Consider the following 14,122-nt stretch of genomic DNA (forward strand, 5'->3'; position numbering starts at 1 on the left):
TTGGATGATACTTCTCCTATCTCTTCTCAGATAGGTGAGAAGTTGCATTGAAAACAGACCAAGCTAGACCCGGGGTTGGCAACCAAAACAGGAAGAGCAATTTTTTTTCGTATTTGGTTAAAAAAACACCCTCAATAATTGAAGAGCTGCAATGCATGTGAATAAGACTTTATTAGCAACATGATCAGTATCATATCCCATAAGGTACTGCACGTATTACAGTGGGAGTTACAAAATGTTTCGAGATCACATCGTTTGCTATTTAGATATGAGTTGTTCGTTGCTGGGCTTTTAGACGTTCACCATTTATCTAAAATAAGCAAGAGGGACTTTTTTTTTTAAATTTGCAATTAAAGCATTGAGAGCCACAAAGAAGTCCTTAAAGAGCCACATGCGGCTCCGGACCCACAGTTCGCAGTCCCTTGGGCTAGACCTACTCTCTTTCCGCAAGATGCGATGCATTTGGTATTTATCTGTGTTCCTACCAGCTGGTTTAGGAGCACTGATCCCACTCAGAGGAGAACCCATTTCTCAGGTGGTAAGAGCAGATCCTGAGTCCCATTTTCTGCTGTTACCCTGAATTTCAGTTGGTGTAACTCTGCCAAAGCTGAGAGTTGCTGTGGAGTTATGCCAGGTGTGACTGAGAGCAGCATTTGGCTCTGTCCCAGGGCACTCTGCCCCAATTAGGGGGAAGTAGAACCAGCTCTGCCTGTGCCATAATTAGTTGCCCCCCATTTCCTTGGCCTGAGGGATGGGGAGTTAATTATGGCCCCAGGAGAGGCAGGTCCCATTTTTCTTCAGGGGCCAGTTGCCTTGTGAAGACCTAGAGCTTAACTTTCTCCATAGCCACAGTGAGCGTGACCTTCAGAGACATGTAGGATTCGCTTCTGACATGTTCATTCCACTCTCTCGGCTGCCGCACAGATAAGTCTGTAACAAACTCTTGAATCTACCTGACCCTTCTTGCCCAGCAATATCAACAGAGCTTTCAGTTGCCTCTTGGGGAGAGATTTTACCCCGGGGGTATTATCTTGTGCCTTTGTGAAAAGCTTGCCTGCTTCTATTAAACAAGTGCATTAGAAAAAATGTTAACTGAGCATCGCAGACCCTTTGTGCTGACACTCCTTTGCTGTTCCACAGGCAAAATCGGACATCTCTTGGATAGAGAAAGACTTTGTCGATTCAGCAGATAAGGTAAGAGAGCCCCTGGCAAACATGCAGCTTGAGGAGACATGTTTATTTTTAATTCACACTTGGTCCTATGGTGAGAGTCGTTGCAGTTTATTATTGTATAAGATTTGAGTTCATAGAGGCTGTGAATCATTCTCTCCTCCGATGCCTGTGCTGAGATTGCATCCTATTAACACCATCTGAACTGCACTTGTGAACCAGAGCAAACTCTGACAGGCGAGCAGGTGTTAACAACAGACGCGAGGACCTCCCTGAAAGGTCTTTGGTGGCACAAATCTGTGGGTCGAAATCAGAGTTACTAACGTGGAAGGCGGACGGACATGAGTCACTCACTTATGTGACCTCGTGATTGTGTCTTCGCCCTCCCCCACTCCACCCTGTGTTGTCATCAGCCGTCTTACCTTCTTTGTGAAGCATAAGGCACCATTTTGTGTGGTTTCGAATGCTCTTTGCCCAGCTCTGACACTGCGTGATGGAGGGTAATACATTAAACTAGCTGTTCTGGGAGGGAAGAGGTTTGTGTCCATCCAAACGGTTTGACAGTAACTGTTCTTCATTTCTTGAGCGGAGTCATGACTGCTGCGTCCATCAGCAGTTGACCCAGTGCAACTCTTATGCTATGTCTACACTTGCACTTACTCAACAAAACCTCTGTCATTCGTGGCTGCTTTGCCCCTCCACCCAAGCGAACGATAAATGTTTTTACCACGGTAATGGCACGTGTGAACGCTGCTTTATCGGCAGGAGCACTTTCCTTTCGACAAAGCAAAACCCGCTCGTTGGTTGTGGCAGTATTTTGTCCTCAAAGGGGCCAACAAACAGCGTTCACACACGCTGACTTGTAGCAACAGGGCTGTGTCAACACAGCATTGTCGCTAATAGCGGTGTAGTGTAGGTATACCCCTTTGGCTTGGTCTACACTAGACCTTACAGTTGACTGCAGATACGTCGGTTGTAGCTATGGCAGTTGCGTAGCTAGAACTGACATATCTGCAGTCAGCTGTAAGTCCTGTCCTCACTGAGAGGGGTTGCCAGGACCATTTCTCCTATCAACCTCCCTTACTCCTTGCGAGAGCAGGTGTACAGGGGGTTGACTGTGGACCCCAGAGAGATCCCTTTTTTTTTTTTTTTTTGCGCTTCTTTACCAGATGTGTGAAATCAAACTCCAGGAGATCAACCCTTGGACCCAGTAAGTGTAGGCATACCCTTAGACATTCTTGACCCTGTCTCTCTCAATACCTATCTCATTGATAGAGTAGACATTAGAGCTCTTAAGAAAGGCAGTTGGTGTTCTTAACTTTGTTTTACAGATGTTGAGTTCAGACTCTGGCCTTGATTGTTGCTTGGAAGGGGGCCCTGGCAGAATAAAGGAGGGTAAATCACAATCAGGCACCCTTGAACCATGATGTCCCACATACTAGTGACTAGCCACATGTGGCTATTTGGCTGGACGAGTGTGGCTGGTTGGCTCGAACAATAAATGTATTTTCAGAATACTGTGGCAAACTCACTATAGTGGCTTCTGCTTCAGCAATGGTTAGACACCACAGACCTATACTCTACTCTTCCCCGTGACTGCTGACAGCATCGGGACTATAGCAAGAACTTGCTATGCCCACTGCTCAGGATCTCTTTTACTGACCCTGCTGTTCTCTACCCATTGTGTCTCTGGGACAGAGTCCGTCTTGGTCTGACTCACTTGTGCAATATAAGAACATAAGAATGGCCATACTGGGTCAGACCAAAGGTCCATCCAGCCCAGCATCCCATCTGCCGACGGTGGCCAATGCCAGGTGCCCCAGAGAAGGAGAACAGAAGACAATGATCAAGTGATTCATCTCCTGCCATCCATCTCCTGCCCTTGTACTGAAGGCTAGGGCACCATACTTTACCCCTGGCTAATAGCCATTTATGGACCTAACCTGCAAAAATTTATCGAGCTCTTTTTTAAACCCTAATAGAGTCCTGGCCTTCACAGCCTCCTCCGGCAAGGAGTTCCACAGGTTGACTGTGCACTGTGTGAAGAAAAATTTCCTTTTATTAGTTTTGAACCTACTACCCATCAATTTCATTTGGTGTCCCCTATGAAGCACAATCCCTGACTGGTGTTAACACCACACAAATATCAGTCATTTCCTACTGTCATTCTTCACCAAAGAGTGTGGTGTGGGCGTGATGAGGAGGAGAAAGGTCAGAAGCAGTCATTGGCCCAAACCAAAATCCCAGCTCTGAATGCCCCTCCAGAGCCTTGGGGTATTTCCAGATGCAAGTGGAGGAAGGCTGATGTCTTACTGCCAGTTAGACTTGTTCTAAAGCAAACAAAAGAGAATTAGCTTGTAGCAGAGAAATGTAACTAGAGGGAATAACTCCATGCCCTTGTGGAGAGCAAGTGCCCTCTTTAGCTTAGGGTATGGGCATATCAAAGGAGGAAAATGAATTTGGACAACGATAGGACTCCAGGGATACTCTGTCTCCCACAACACTTTATGTTCCATTTGCTGCTCCTTGAGCCATGGCCTCTGCAGAGCCATGGCTAGTTGGTTGCCTTCATAGGTGCCTCGTAGGTTAGAATCCAGGAAGTGATTAGGCAAAACTACCTCATCTATGATAGAAGCCATCCTTCTCTTCACTGTGCAAGAGTTCTGCATGTGGTAATGACAAGACCAAGTTAATCATAGAATAGTAGAACTGGAAGGAACCTCAAGATGTCATCAAGTCCAGTCTCCCATACTGCAGGACCAAGTGTCATCTAGACCATCCCTGACAGATGTGTGTCTAACCTGCTCTTAAAAATCTCCAATGATGGAGATTCCACAACCTCCTTAGGCAATTTATTCCAATGCTTAACTGCACTGACAGGAAGATTTTCCTAATGTCCAGCCTAAGCCTCCCTTGCAGCAATTTAAGCCCGTTGCTTCTTGTCTTATCCTCAGAGGTTGAGGAGAATATATTTTTTTTCTTCCTCCCTTCCACTGACTTCAGTGTTGTTTTCCAAAGGAAGTAACTTCCAGGACTGATCTGATGATACTAAATTCTCTTCTCCGATTTGGCACAGGGGAGCAAAGATGCATTTGAAGATCTTCTAGGTGCAGGTTGAACTTCTCTAATCCGGAACTCTCTTCTCTGGCAACATCTGTAATCCAGCATTATTTTAGTTAGCCAGACGACCACTTATCATGGGTGTGGCCAAGTTTCCTTCAGTCCCATAAAGTTTGTTTCCACCCACCAGTCCTGGCTCTCAGTGTTCTGTGCTGTTGTTATCTGTAATTTACCCCTAAACGTCTGCTAAGAGCCCAGTAAGCAGTGCAAGTGTTGGTAATGTGCTAGAAAATATTGACCTCCCTTAGTCCATCAAATTCTTGCGTCCAGCACCGTTCGGATCTGAGGGTGTTGGACTAGAGAGGTTCAACCTGTAGTAACTTTACTACTGTACAGGCTGTTCTTAACTTGAGGCTTTTATCCCTTGTTCAAAATGTAAATTTCGCCCCAAAGTATTCTCCATTTGCGGGAATTCCCACATAAACACCATGTGCTAAAACATGCAACTCAGACTACCTACACCTGACCCTGGGGGGGCTAGCAGAAAGAGACCCTCTCCTGTGAATAGAGGAGTCAGATCTGAGCAAGGAGCTGTGAGGTGTAAAACCAACCACAAGTATTTTTGCTGGGGCGTGGGAGTGCAAACTTTCTTAGCTGCAAGAGGGAGACGGCAGCATTCACTGCGCATCTGCGAGTGGGGTTTTAACCACCTGCAGCTCCTTCACCCTGCGACTCTGAAAGCTGAAGCCTGTCTCAAGTCCTGCATGGGGCAGCGTGTACTCCAGAGACCCGCCATGAGCCCCTGGTAACTGGGGACGTGCCATGCTGAACGGGATGGACCATGGAGCGGGAGCCCAAGCTGCCTCGCATCTGTGCCTTTCTCACACTGTGGCTGCACAGGAAACACCGAGCGAAACCTTGCAGCCTGCCACTGCCTGCCTCTGGCCAGCTCTCCAGCTCGGTTAGTAGTGCAGCTAGCTCCCTCAGCTTGCCAGAGGACACTCTGGCTTCAGTTTGTGTTTGTAACTGCTTGGCTCAATGGGACTCATGATGTTAGGTTGGGTTAACAGTTGCTGCAATCTGTGGTTGGAGCCTTCTGGGTCTTCTTTCCTTTCCTTTCCTGCAGGGTAACTGTGACTTAATTGCACTGGAGAAGGCAAGTTCTATTACTTAGCTATGAAGCCAGTTCATGCTGCCGATCGCTGTGGGGATAATGCACACATACTCATCCAGCTGCTGTGATTGTTGTCACTCCAGTGTTGTGACTTGCTTATTATACTTGTTGCTTGTCTGGTTTGAAACTGAACAGGTTATGGAATCTGGCCTTCTGGCTAATGCTCTAAACTTTCACAATCTTGTTTTTCTTGGCGTAGTTTTGTAGGCAAAATTTTAAAAACCGCCCCTTTTTATAGGGGAGCTGTTAGCTGATGTCTAAAGCTTTATCTCGAAACGTTGTCAATTTAGGACTCCTTGCTAATGCCTTCTCCCACCCACTCGCCCCCCAATTAGTACATTCACTGAGCTGTGTTAATTGCCAGGTCACTTATGTAAATCTTTTGCTACCTCACAGTCTCGAGAGCACACTTATAATGGTGAAAACCTCTCTAGAACAAAACAATTTGGGGCTTATTGTTGGCTAGTATACTGAAGTTAAGACCATTCACAGAATGTACTGAACCTCCATTGGAAGAGCTGGGAACAGCTCTCAGGTGTACATGGATCTGTTCCTACTGTACCAAGTCTCTCAGTTATAACAAAGGAATATAGAAGAGCAGAAATGGCTGTGCTCAAAGGAAACGTTAATTTAAAATGGATCTGCCAGGCAGGCAATGTACTGTGATGGTAAATGTAACCTAACCCAATCCACGTCAATATTTTCATTTCTTAGTGCTTTTATGAAACCTCTGTTTTTATTTCTGTATTCTAAGCTGAGCCTAACCTTAGCCCTGCTTCCATGGTGTTGAACTGGGTCATTAAGCTGCCCAGAATTCTGGCTGTTGCTTTGTTCTTCTGTGTTCATAGGAACTCTCCAGACCGTGTCTTTTTTCCTTTTGATTATGAGCCACAGATAGCACTGCTGAGGTCCAGAAAAGTGACGCTGGCCACAAGAATCACAAGGTGGAAACGAGGCTTTCTACGTCTGACAAAATAGACTTGTCGGAACAGTATGTGTTTGGTCCTAAGGCTGAGGCTCGTGCTCCTAGACTGCAGGCTTTCCCTGGTGCCATCCCCCCCGATAGCTTGGTGTTTCCGGGTCCTTTCTCAGATGGGTTGGGAAGCATGGTTTTAACAACAGGGAGATGTTTCATAGGGCACCTTGCTCACTTCAGTCCACACCAGGCTGACAGTGACAGAAAGCTCTTCCTAGGGGATGGTGGTTTGTTGGCATAGCAGAGGAGTTGGTGATTCAGTTCTAGTGGACAGCTGTCAGCAGTGTAAAAAGCACAAACTCTGATGACCAATTTCTGGACATTCTCTCTGCCTAGAAGCTTAGGGCTGGTCAATGGAGACAATACGTTTCTCGCCTCTCCTGTTGGTCCCTCCAGAACAGGAATGAAACCGGCAGGAGAATGTTGCAGCGGAAGCAGCTAGCCTTGGCTGCTACTCTTCCTGGACCTATTGTGTGGGTGAAGTCTGCACACAACTCAGTGTCTGCTGTTGGTTTTTGAGAGAACAGAACTGCCGAACAATATGAAAACAAAGGCACTTCCTAGTCGAGAGAAAACAAAGCTCATTAGCCAAAAAGGAGAGGCCGTGCTACTACCGGCAGGAAACCACATCCTTGTGTATCTCCCTCCTTCCGGAGAACCTTTTCTGAGAGGGTGGAGGTGGGTGAGGACAGCAAACTAAAGCCCCAACTATGCCTCAGCTCCATCCGCTTGAGTTGTGTTTAAACTTGATTTAAATACGGTTCAATTTAAAACTTGTTGGGGCGAAACAGAACAAAACTGGGTTTTTACACAGGGTAGAATTATTGTTTCTAATCCTGACTTGGTGGATATGTTGAAGATCAATTAAATGTATTAGGAAGTCAGGACCAATTTTAAACCTAGTGTCTCTGAGCCTGTATGTAGATTGGGTTTTCAATGTGCTCCAGAGCATAATTCCCACACCAGAGGTCCAGCTCCTGAAGATTCCAGGTGCTGGCTAATCTCAAGTGAAGCTGCGCAAATCAAAGGTAGTTTGTTTGTTTTTGTTTTTTTGTTCACTGGCAATTGTGAAAAATCAAAACCAAATTTTAAAAATGGTATGTTAATAGCTTTTCTTTAGTTTTTGAGAAATTTTAAGCATTTTTGTGTCTATTAAAATTAACAAAGTTTGAAACAATTTCAGAACAAAATCAGAATGTTTTGTTTAGAAAATGTTGAAACAATGTTTTTGAGAGCAAGTTTTAATATTTTTAACTGAAACAATTCTGAAAAACTAAGACACATCATGAAGTATTTTGGTGTTGCCAAATCTGCATGTTTTGGTTCCTCGAAAGATGATTTTAGTCAGTTTGCCTGGGTCTTCAACTAATTATAAAAAATGACAATTATGCAATTGATTATTGAATAAGGAAACAAAATAGCAATAATGTAGCACTTAAAAGACTAACAAAATGATGTATTAGGTGATGAGCTTTTGTGGGACAGACCCACTTCATCCGCTCAATAGCAGAAGTGGGTCTGAACCACGAAAGCTCATCACCCAATAAAGCATTTTGTTCATCTTTAAAGTGCTACATTACTGCTCTTTTGTTTTGTTAGAATACAGACTAACACGGCTACTGTAAAAGGAAAATATTTTCCAGTTCCTGAGGTAGATAATAACTGGTTGCTCTGAAACATGAATGCTTAATCCCCTCTGTCAATCTTTGGAAAAGTTCCGTTTTGTAGAAATGACTACAGGTTGAACTTCTCTAATCTGGCACCCTTGGGAACTGACCAGTGCCAGATGAGAGAATTTGCTGGACCCCGGGAGGTCAGTGTTGTCTAGCAGCATTACCAACACTTCCATGGCTGACTGGACTCTTAGAAGACATTTAGGGGCAAATTAGAGTTAAATAACAGCACAGAACACTGAAGACTACAACTGTTGGCTGGAAACAAACTTTATAGGACCGTGAAAAACTTGGCCACTCCTATGATAAGTGGTTATCTGATTAACTAAAATCATGTTGATTTACGGATGTTGCCAGATGAGTGTTCTGGATTAGAGAGGTTCAGCCTGTAGTGTTTTCTTAATTGAGCTAAGTTCTTGGCCTCATTGTTTCGTGGCAGGGAGGTCCACAAGACATCTTGTTTGGAAGATGGAGAGGGACATGCTAAAGGTTGTCTTTTTAATGTCCTTTCTTGCCCTGTGGTTTAGTCTTCTGGGGGAAGAAGAAAAGGGGTGATGGAAGATAGTGGCTTACCTTCTCTCCACCTTTCACTGTTTTCTAAACGTCTTCTCTGTAGCTTAGTAAAAGAATGTGTTTAAATAAACCACGTGTCAGAAACAGCCGTTGGCTTCTCTGCCTCCCAGAAGAGCCAAGGCTGTGAAAAAGCCTCCTTATGTGCTGAAGACACACCAAGACTCCTATGACAGAGATACTCGAGTTGTTGAGCAGATGGGGTTCTGTGTGTCTGACTTGCCAGCCACGTCCTTGTTGTATGACAACAATGCCATGTGTTTGTGTGATGAGATTTTTAGTAGTGTAAACATTTATTGCCACTAGTGCTTTAAAAATGTTGCTTTCAAAACTCTTGTGAAATGCAGTTCAAGGAAAATGAACTCTGTTCTTTGGCTAATTGAATGGCTGGAAAGTGACACTGAACAGAAAGTGAAGTATTTGTAAGGTGCTAGACTACTTGCTGAAGTCCTTCTAGTGATCTGGTGTGGGGGTGGCAAGTAGGAGAAGCTTGTGATGTGGGCTCAATTCTGGTTCCCAAAACCTTGTAGTTGTACTTAAAGAGATGAGGCTTTTCCTATAGTCAGGAGGTTAGTCTTCCTCATGCATGTGTTTTCTCTTTCAGGGTGAAGGTATTTTGAAAGAAATTAACATCACGCATCATGTGAAGGAGGGCTCTGAGAAGGCTGATCCTTCGCAGTTTGAGCTACTCAAAGTTCTGGGCCAGGGCTCCTTTGGCAAAGTGAGTTTGCATCTTACTGTGTCTTTGTACATCAATGAAATCTCTTTTTGGGGTAGAGAGATGGGAGAAATGCACCTGGTCTAACGATTCCCACCACCACCTGGCTTGAATAATTCCTTGACTGAGTTTCTTCTGAGCGTGGGTGCTGCAACCAATGCAGTCTGCTCTTTGAGGTCCCTTCTTGCAGTCGGTGTGCCTGTGGGGCTCTGATGGGCGCTCTGGCAATGAAGAGGGTGGAAGGAGAGATCTTCGCTTATAAATACAGGCATTCCATCTGGCATTCCTCCTAACCCTCCTTTCAGATTAGCCTGTATGCAGGTGTCTATCAAGGGCGTCCACTCACTTAAACATAAGGTTTTTTTAAATCCTTTAGGGAGGGGAAAGTAAGTGATACCTAAGCTGTTTGCTCATCCTGTTTTCTCCATAAATAATCTATATCTAAAAACAGCCTGCGCCATACAGTCTTGAGACTGGCTCATATTGCATTGTTCAGTAGCCTGGATATCTCCACGGGTCACTAAGGCTATTACCAGGTGTCTGAGCTCCATTCCTCATGCTGTCAAGAGAAGTGGCCACTCCCCAGGAATGAGGCCCCCTTGCCCTGCTAGATGTGTCTCTGCTGTCCAGATCCAGCCACTGGTGCGTATGAGGAAAGTAGGGGAAGCTCCAGGAATGGCATTAATCATGAGTGCCTGGGGGTTAGTCTTGCTTCCAAATCCACATTTCAGCAGGAAGTCTCCTAGTACCCTGAGGTGCTAATGTCACTGCTTGGATACTCCTGAATCTGAGGCTTGGTCTACACTAGGAAAGTAAGTTGATTGCAGATACGCAATTCTAGATACGGCAGTTGCATAGGTAGAATCGACTTATCTGCAGTCTAATTACGTGGCCGTCCTCACTAAGAAAAGGTCTATAGGAGGGTTTCTCCCATCGACCTCCCTTACTCCTCCAATAGTGAGAAACACCAGGTTCGAGTGCCGACCCCTGATAAGTCAATTTTGTGTGTCTCCACCAGGCACCTGAAATCAAACCCCAGAAGAGCTATCCTGAGCAGGTTATCTTTCGGGTAATGTAGACTTAGCCTGAAATAGTCGAACACGGTACCAAGGCTGGTGACCCATTCCATGGTACTGGCAAGAATCTCATGGGTAATAAAAAAAAAAAAAAAAAAAAGCGGCAGCCTGCCAGGGTTAGTCCCTGGTGGGCTGATGATGATATATTTACCTGCGCCTTTGCAGGCACCAAACGAACACAGCTTTTGTTGGCCGCAGATTGCCAATGTAGGCAGGAAGCAGCACAGACTGGGACACTGCTTCCCACAGCTCCCATTGTCCAGGGACAGTGATCTGGTGCTCTGTGGCCAGGGAGAGCTGTGATTGCTCAATACCTGGAGAAGTGCAGGTAAATGTAGAGGTGTGGGCCAACGCGGGACTAACCCTGTCAGACCACTGGGGTAGAGGCATTTTTTTTTCTTCATAGGTATTGCTTTCAGTTGTGATTGTAGGAGGAAAAAAGGTGTGGTGGCAGCAGAGACAGGAGTGCGCTAATGGCCAGGTTGCTTTGGAGATGAGAAGCAAGAAGGGTGAAGCATCGGTATACCCTGACTGGCCCTCCCTGGAAACCTGTAGGCTTTTGCTTGCAGAACTTAAAAGCATTGAACTTGCTGACCCTAGTGTTCATTGCTCTTCTGGAGTCTCTCAGGGTGCAGGAGGGGGCATTGTTTGCTTGTATGCAGTAAAATTGTACCCAGACAAATCAAATCACAAAGTCGATCTCTCTTCCTGTGTGTGCAGGTCTTTTTAGTCAGAAAAATCACCCCACCGGACAACAGCCATCTCTATGCCATGAAGGTCCTGAAGAAAGCAACTTTGAAAGGTGAGGGGTCTCCCCATGGGTTGATCCACAACCGCCTTCCCAAAATGGAATGAGAAGTCTTGCTGGGCAAACGCTGCACCCCTGCTGCAGTGATGCATCCATCTCTCCCCACCGCTGACTGACAGAGGTGGGAGAGAGCAAAGCAGTGCTGCTCCAAGAAGGATTGTCACTCTGGAGCTGGGAATGGGGAAGCATCTAGCTCAGGCACAGTTTGACGAGAGCTAGTGAAGTCATGAGGTCTCAGGTAGAGCCCGGCAGCTGGTGTCAGGGGCTGTGTGCCGTTCTGAAAGGTCTGAACTGTGCATCTCTCTCTTCACAGTGCGTGACCGTGTCAGGACAAAAATGGAAAGGGACATTTTAGCTGATGTGAACCATCCCTTTGTGGTGAAACTGCACTATGGTGAGTACAGAGCCAGCCGCGGGCCAGAGATATGACCAAGCTTGGGGGGGCATCACTTCTGAGTATTTTCTAATACCCACAATGCACTGCTGCAGGGGCAGTACACTGCCCACTCATCAGGGGCTGCTCTCCCCTAGGCGTCCAGTGACTGATCCTTGTTGAATATACTCAGAGCGTTTTCCTCACATGCTGTCTGGAAGGGTTATGCCAATAGCAGTAATATGGGAGGACTTTTATGTGTCAGAGGAGGCCTTGTTCCTCTTACTTGCTCAATTACCCTGCTGTCTTTCTAAGCACAGTCCTCTTAAAAACAAACTCTTCCTTTGATAGGATCTTGGTCCGATGCTTTGCCTGGTCATTGAATAGGAAACTAGAACAGCTCAAGAGAAAAGCAGGAGTGTTATGTGTTCTGTGCAGTTTTCTTGAAGCACAGACGAGCAGAAATAATAGACACAACTGAATCTCCCCTTTTACAGCTCAGTTTTGCCTTTTCCCCCAGAGGCTACTGGGGGAGGGCCAGGAGGGCCATTTGGCCTTGACCTCAAGCTCAAAGGGGACCTCAAATTAAGACACTCCTTAATTTTTGGCATCTGATAAGTTTCACAACTTGTTTCTATACGCATCCCTGACAGGCCAATATGTGACACACTCTCTTAGCTTAGAGCTGCAAAGGCTGGCAAAGCATTTGTTAAATAAACAAACAAAAAATCATATTATATCTCACTCTTCTTTTTTGCCTTATTTTATTTTCACGCGCTGTTAATTTTATGGTGAGGGGCCTCAAAAGCTGGCCAGGGCCTTGAGACTTCTGAGAGAGCCTGATTTTTCTCTGCAGCTTCTTGGGCCCCTTTTTCCGGCCGTCCATTCACCACCCTTCCTTCTCAATGCAGATTCTAGGGAACTGAGCTCTGTATTATGCATGGCAGCTGGTGATTGGCAGTGGGGATTTAAAAAGGCAGAATAACTACTTGTGCTAGAATTTGTCACCAAGGGTAATACTCCTACTCCGAGGAAAGGTATCATGGGAAATTTATGCACTACAATGGTTGGCTGGTCTCATTTTTTTTGTCTGCAAAATCAGCAGTTCCCCTAGGTCACTGTGTCCCAGCAGCATGCATTGAATGGGAACAGTCTCCAGGGAGGAGTACCACCTACTCAATCACCTCAGTGTTTTTGGTGATATCCCATCCCAGTGCTGACTTTGCAGGTGATTTCATTCTGACACTCCATCGCTAGCCATATAGAGCACAGTGAGCATATTGAGCTCACATCGCTAGCACATATAGAGCATATTGAGCACAGTGGAAAGGTGGGGCATCTGGAAGCCTAACGCCAGCCAGCATGGGGTGGTATCTGACATGGCCAAGCGGTCACTCGGGAGCAGGACACTGATTCCTGCTCCGGTCCATGTTTCAGCATTCCAGACAGAGGGCAAGCTCTATCTCATCTTGGATTTCCTGAGAGGAGGAGACCTCTTCACTCGGCTGTCCAAGGAGGTGAGTGTGCCTTGGAATCTTGCTGTGCAGTTTGTGCACCATGCGTGTTTTTTTGTGTCTAATGCATCTGCCTCCACCTATGGAGACTTTGCAAACTCTCCTGCTCTTGAGGAGGCTGGTTCAGCTCTACCTATTGTAGAGAAGCACTGGCATTTGCAGCATTGTTCTCCAACTCGTCAGAACAGAAAACAGTGGCTATGTAAATGAGGTGAACCTTGACTAGCAACTACTGTGTCTCTTGCTGTGTAAAGTGACAGAGGAACCAGTTACACCCTTTCTCTGTACTGCAGTGATGTGGCTGCTTAACCAAACTGATTTGCTTCTGTGGAAGAGGGGGTAAGGAAGGAGGCTAGGGAGGGAAAGCTGCTCTGCAAATTGAAGTGACCGGTAAAGATAATTGGAGAACAATAGCTGTTGTAAATGAAGGTTCTAAATTAACTTCAGCTCACTGCTTAGCAACCTCTAATTGTGCTGTTTAATGTCAGGGTAGCAGGAAACATGAGTCTGAAGGGGTGAGGGGGAGCAAGTGGCTGGCGATGTTGGGATGAGCAGCAACTTCATGGTATGTTCTTAGGAGGCTGATTTCTGACAGGTGTCTGTCTCTGTCCCGCAGGTAATGTTCACTGAGGAAGATGTGAAGTTCTACCTAGCTGAGCTGGCTCTGGGGCTTGATCATTTACACAGCCTGGGAATCATATACCGAGACCTCAAACCGGAGAAGTATGTATAGAAGAGCACTACAATGCCTCTGATAGCAGCTTAGTCTCAGGCCTGTGGTCTTCAAATGCCAATGTGTCCTGTTAAGCAGAGAAATGCACGTGGGCTGGATGAGTGAGTAGCTGGAAGCTAAACCTTTTGTGTGGAAAGAGAGGAGGAGAATAAGGTCCCAGCTTTGTTCTTGCCTTCCTAAGTAATCAGGCTGGGAACACCAGAAGCGGCCCACTTGTCCTGTCCTGAGCTAAGCAAGCACCTTGTGTTAGTCCGTAATTCTTGGCTGACACTGGGAG

At 45.9% G+C, this 14,122-nt stretch overlaps 1 protein-coding gene across 1 annotated transcript in view; it reads left to right on the top strand.

Annotated features, from left to right (window-relative positions):
• Positions 1-14,122, top strand: part of RPS6KA1 (ribosomal protein S6 kinase A1) — an 80,780-nt gene that overhangs the window by 51,031 nt on the left and 15,627 nt on the right. Inside the window, exons 3-8 of the mRNA XM_074976204.1 lie at positions 1,141-1,194; positions 9,228-9,344; positions 11,138-11,219; positions 11,539-11,619; positions 13,036-13,115; positions 13,729-13,835. Coding sequence (XP_074832305.1) covers positions 1,141-1,194; positions 9,228-9,344; positions 11,138-11,219; positions 11,539-11,619; positions 13,036-13,115; positions 13,729-13,835 — 521 coding nt within the window. The remainder of the gene's footprint in view (positions 1-1,140; positions 1,195-9,227; positions 9,345-11,137; positions 11,220-11,538; positions 11,620-13,035; positions 13,116-13,728; positions 13,836-14,122) is intronic.

The sequence above is a fragment of the Carettochelys insculpta genome, chromosome 24, assembly GCF_033958435.1.
Source record: "Carettochelys insculpta isolate YL-2023 chromosome 24, ASM3395843v1, whole genome shotgun sequence".
Taxonomy (NCBI): Eukaryota; Metazoa; Chordata; order Testudines; family Carettochelyidae; genus Carettochelys; species Carettochelys insculpta.